General features: G+C 33.3%; 1 protein-coding gene across 1 annotated transcript; it reads left to right on the top strand.

Moving 5' to 3' along the window:
- The first annotated feature begins 2,101 nt into the window (after positions 1-2,101).
- Positions 2,102-4,228, top strand: LOC123213107 (L-type lectin-domain containing receptor kinase IX.1-like). Its single transcript, XM_044632466.1, has one exon. It carries the CDS (start codon positions 2,190-2,192, stop codon positions 4,170-4,172), a length of 1,983 nt encoding a protein of 660 aa, XP_044488401.1. The 5' UTR covers positions 2,102-2,189; the 3' UTR covers positions 4,173-4,228.
- The last annotated feature ends 1,604 nt before the right edge of the window (positions 4,229-5,832 follow it).

Here is a 5,832-nt window from a genome sequence, read left to right as displayed (position 1 = left end):
TAGAATACTAATATATACACATTTTATATCACATCTAGGGTGAAAATGGACTCATCTATTATTTTTTTCTACCATCATCTCATAACAATTGAACTATGGTGAGACATTTAGCAGCCTGCCATGTGACTCATTTTTTTGGTATCTACATCCTAGTCGTCCTACTATGGGTGACAATCGATGGACTCTCGGTCCTGATGTATCATACCACATACATCAATTGATAGACTTTCTTTTCATTGACATTGAAGAAACTATACAAATATGTTTTTATTCAACAAGAATAGGCATATAGCATTTGCAGCCTTTGATTTAAAACAGAAAATACAAATTCACCTTTAGATCTTGCAAGTTGAGCAACTTGTGGAGAATCGATCTCATTAGAAATGGACAAAAGAAAAGCGTGGGTTTGATGTAGATATTTTTCAAGACAGCAAATGGATATGGTTCTTTCAAATATTTTGTTCTTCCGATAAGCAAAACTGTGCCGTTTCACTCCTTTTTTCCTCAACACCACCGGTCAAGAACAACTCTAGGAATTGATAGTTCGTTTAAGATCTTCTTAATCAAGATCAAAACTGAGTATTACTAAATACATAACAAATTTGATAATACAATAAACTACACATGTTTATACATGTATGTCTTATATAAAATTTTAACCTTATAAATAAATATAAGTTAAACTTTGTTCCAATCTTTTATATATCTGTAATTTGATTGTTGCTTCATTTTTTTAATTTATATTTTCATGGGATATTTTTAGCAAAGGGCAACAACTGGACGGAATTTCTCAAAAAATTAACGTAACTATATTTTTTCGTTAATTAACTATATTTTTATTGAAGTCAATAATGCTACAGACGCAATTTTTAGACCTGTAAATAGTTAGAAACATAACTGATTAATAGTAGTAAAAATATGATGTTAACTAGTGATTATTTACTCTACACAATTAATCTTATAATCAATAAGGGAAACAATAAATATACAAATAAATTATATAAATTTATTTATGCAATTGATATTTTACATTTATAATCCAACATCAATAACCAGTGTTTTTAAAATTGGATCAAACTAAATCGGTTGGCTCGATTGGTTAAACTATGAACCAATGTCAATCTGATCTAGTTTCACAATTTGATTTGGTCTGTATATAAATATTAATTTATTTGAAACTCAGTTAAATTCAATAAACCCATTGAACAGAAAAAATTATTTACAACCAACAGTTTATAATTTTTTTTTATCTATATAACAAAGTGTCAATTGTTTAATTAACATATTTGAAATTATGTTTTGTATATTTAATACATTTTATGTTTAAAGAATGTAGTGAATGTTTAATACTATTTAAGAAATACACGATAATTTAACAATAAGTTAAATCAATTAGTTGTTTAATTGAACAAATCGAATCACAAATTAATGAGATAACTGATTCAATTACTGGTCCAATTTTAAAAACAATGATACTAACTAGTGATAGTCATCATTTACATATAAGTGGGAGAGAAGACGAACAAAAGTTTTCCTACCCTCTAAGAATAAGAATTGATGTTTCGATGTAAAGTATTGAATTGATTAACTTCAGCCCTCTAAACGCTGAATGCCAACACAACCAATACATGGTTGGTGCATTTAGGTTTCTTCCTTCTATTTTTCATTCCTGTTAACTAATTAATGACTCATTCAATATTATAATTTAGCTAGTTATGCTGCTGCCATTGATTACTAGCCCTATTATAGTTCACAGGAATGTCCAGCTCATCTCAAACACACATGATCTCTTTTTCCTTATTGCAGCTGCACAATTGCAGTGTAATTGTTTCTTTATTACGATACTTCTCTGTTGAGGATTAGGATAATTGACTCCTTAAATTTTATTAATAATCTTAAAATGTTATATAATATAAAACAAGTTGTCTTAAAATCCCTAACTTTTTCGACATTTATTACTCTTATGCATGAATGTAGTTATTTTATAACATTCCCTTTTATGATAACTGGCTGCGTCAAACAAAGGCGGCCAACTTGTTAGTACACCTTCTCCTACTTGCAAATTTAAAAGTAATCCCTCCAACTCTAGTCTGCGCTGGGTGGGGTTTAAGCACGTGAAGACTCGTACCTTCTAAATGTGTAGATTTGAGAGATAAATTTCAGAGCCATCTTATTCCTACCTCCCAAAAATGGCAATCCCCAGCCTGAAGAGGTCTTTTCTATTTCATTTCTTCGTGATCATCATCTTATTATTGCTAAAAATTAGAGTGTTGAGTGCTTTATCTTTCAACTTCTCCAGTTTCCGTTCTAATAGGGAAAACATGACATACGAGAGAGCTTACCCACAAAACCAAGTAATTCTGCTTGCCTCAGGAACTGGCATGTTTGGTCGGGCCACGTATTATAAACCTCTGCACCTTTGGGACAATGCCACTGGAAATCTCACAGACTTTACAACTCGTTTCACTTTTGTCATCGATTCTCAAAATAGAAGTTCTTATGGAGATGGGTTGGCCTTCTTTTTGGCGCCTCAGGGTTCAATGATTCCGGTGAACGCAACGAGAGGAGGATCTTTTGGTCTTGCAAATGATGATGAGCGATTAAATTCAACATCCAATCCGTTTGTTGCAGTTGAGTTTGATATTTATGAAAATCACTATGATCCGCCCGGCGTCCCTGAACATGTAGGTATCGACATCGACTCTTTGCAATCTTTGAAAACTGTGGCATGGTGGACTGATGTCAAGGGTGGAAGAAGGAACGAGGCATGGATCAATTATAATTCTAGCACAAAGAATTTGACAGTTGAATTCACTGGTTTTAGAAATGGTACCGTTGTGAAGCAGTACCTCGATTATAAAGTCGATTTGAGGCTTTATTTACCTGAGTTTGTAACTTTCGGTTTCTCAGGAGCAACTGGAAATGCAACTGCAACTCATACAATTAACTCGTGGGAGTTCAGATCAAGCTTAGAAGACCGTGATTCAACTAATACAGGAATAGCAGTAAACCCAAATCTTTCTGCCGGTAGGAAGAGCAGCAAAACAGGACTGGCAGTGGGATTGGGTATTAGTGGCGGTGTGTTAATTGCTGGGTTGATTTTGGTTGGGATGGCTTGCTTTGGTAGGAACAAAGATGGGAAAGATGAAGAAGAAAATATGGATGATGAATTTCAGAGAGGAACTGGACCTAAGAAGTTTTCGTATAAGCAATTAGCAAGCGCTACAGATAATTTCAATGACGAAAACAAGTTAGGACAGGGAGGTTTCGGCGGGGTTTATAGAGGATTTATAAGGGACACAAACTCTTATATTGCAGTTAAGAAGGTTTCCAAAGAGTCTAAACAAGGGATAAGGGAGTATGCATCAGAAGTGAAAATCATTAGTAGATTGAGGCATAGAAATCTGGTGAAACTTCTGGGTTGGTGCCATGAGAAAAAGAATCTTCTTCTTGTTTATGAATTTATGCCTAATGGCAGCTTGGATTTCCTTCTTTTCAAAGGAGAATGCTTATTGCCATGGGAGCTGAGGTACAAAATTGTTGAAGATTTAGCTTCAGGATTACTGTATTTGCACGAAGAATGGGAACAATGTGTACTGCATAGGGATATCAAATCGAGCAACATTATGTTAGATTCAAATTTCAATGCTAAGCTTGGGGATTTCGGGTTAGCTACATTTATTGACCATGAAAAAGGGTCACATGCTACCGGTTTAGCTGGAACTCAGGGCTACATGGCTCCTGAATGCCTCAAAACAAGAAAGACCAGCAAGGAATCAGATGTTTTCAGTTTCGGTGTAGTTGCACTGGAAATTGCATGCGGAAGAAAATCAATAGAGCACCAGTATGAGGAGGATCAAGTTTCATTGGTACCTTGGGTTTGGGAGTCATATAGAACTAAAAGACTTCTGGATACAGCTGACAAGAAATTATGTATGAATTTTTACAAGAAACAGATGGAGTGTCTGATCCTTGTGGGGCTGTTGTGTGCTCACCCAGACCGTAATCAGAGACCATCCATAAGGCAAGTTATTAAATTTCTTAATTTTGAGTTAGCATTGCCGGATCTTCAACCAAATATGCCTGCTTCCACTTATGTTCATACTCTATATACGGCTGCTCTAGTCGATTCAAGCCATGCGCCTTCTCAGTCTTTGACTATTCTACGTTAATCCAATTGTACATTTTATTAGTAAGATTAATGGCATATTCTGATGATTTTACTATATGATTCTTTTTTCTACTATAATAGTTGTTTCTATTTAGTTCCGTCGGAGGATTTCTTCCTGTCTTTGGATTGACTATATGCAAGTAATTTTGACTACATAATATAATGTGATGCTGATTTGTATTAAAAAAGAGGTGAAAACCATATAGTAATTCCTGTCTATAATAATTAGTAAAAGAGTAATGTTATCCATGCATACTTTTAATATATAGATGATATATCATCATGTGATTAAATAAAATTTTATTTTTAATTTAAAATTATTTAATATAAACTTAAATTATATATAAAAAAACATATATTTATAGTTTTATTGTTAGTAAAAATCACTTTTTGTTATTGTGATAGTTGATAAAAGATAGTACATAATTATTGCAATTATTTTATTAGATTATCTCACCATTTTTGTAAAGTGAATTGTTGAGTCTGTTCATAGTAAATTTTTCCATATTAGAATGTTTCGTAATTATATGAAGTCAGCACTAATGTTTAGCATGTGTGGCTTACTTGTCAACAATATTAGTTTTAAGTATTACTTTATTTATGTTAAGCCACCATGTATAAGCTAAGCTAGGAAGCTTAGCTTATTGTTATTGAAGAATAATCAAAAATATAATTTTAAGCAAACTTTGATTTCTTTTACGGCATTAGACCTGAAATTCTAACAACCAGGCACTTTCTTTTCAATAAAAGATTTATCTAGTCTTATCAAGATTCAAGATGATAATCAAACCCGTACAAAATATTTATGCATATTGACGAATTTTCTCGTTTGAGGCATTTTGAAACACAATTTATGTTACTAAAGAATAACCACGATAGAAAATTTCTGGAAACTTTCTCTTTCCTCACGGGGGCAATTATATATTTCTTTGTGTCAACATTAAAGAAAACAGAAATTACTCTCACGAGAAACAATCAACCTTGCACAGACGGCTAGCTGACGTGTTGAAATCAATATAAAAATTGCAACTTGCATTAGTGGGCGGGCCCCCATCCGGCTTGCACATGACAACAATAATTTAATAATTCATCCTTTTCGGTGTTTCCTTTTAAAATCCTTTCTTTTGACTTTTACTAACTCACGGACTCTATTTTATATAAGAGAAGAGAGCTGCCCCTAAAATTGGTATGATGCCTTCATGGCCTATAAATGCTATATAATGGACTTTAGTCAAGAAAGGCTGCTGCGCCATTTGAAAATATACTTCAATCCTTCGAAACTCAATGGAAGCCCGAACGAAAGTTTTGAAGAAGACCAATCTTATAACCAAAATGTCAATCTACAACAACAACATGGCTGGTTATTGTTATAAAGCCAGGTGGCTTTCCACCAAAGCAAGTAAAAAAAGGGAGTGGGAATTCATTTATTAGAGCAAGAAGAAAATGGCAAAGTGACGCAGAAGAAGCAAATAAAATGGGTTTTAGTCAATGTATTAGGTAAAAGGAGAGGCGGCAAACTACTATATAAACCCCCCCTTTCTCTATTATTTAACAGACAATTCTTCTTTCTTTCTTTCTGCTTCTTCTTGTTTCTTTATTCCTTCTGCCGTGCTTTGGCTTAATAATTTTATTTGGTAGTCAATTACTTTATTATTTTTATA

The sequence above is a fragment of the Mangifera indica genome, chromosome 4 (assembly GCF_011075055.1).
Source record: "Mangifera indica cultivar Alphonso chromosome 4, CATAS_Mindica_2.1, whole genome shotgun sequence".
NCBI classification, from domain to species: Eukaryota; Viridiplantae; Streptophyta; class Magnoliopsida; order Sapindales; family Anacardiaceae; genus Mangifera; species Mangifera indica.
The sequence above is the reverse complement of the archived record's forward strand: the minus strand, read 5'-3'. Positions and strand labels throughout refer to the sequence as shown.

Excerpts from the sequence above, each read along its gene's own strand:
- LOC123213107 (XM_044632466.1), top strand. The coding sequence starts at position 2,190 with ATGGCAATCCCCAGCCTGAAGAGGTCTTTTCTATTTCATTTCTTCGTG.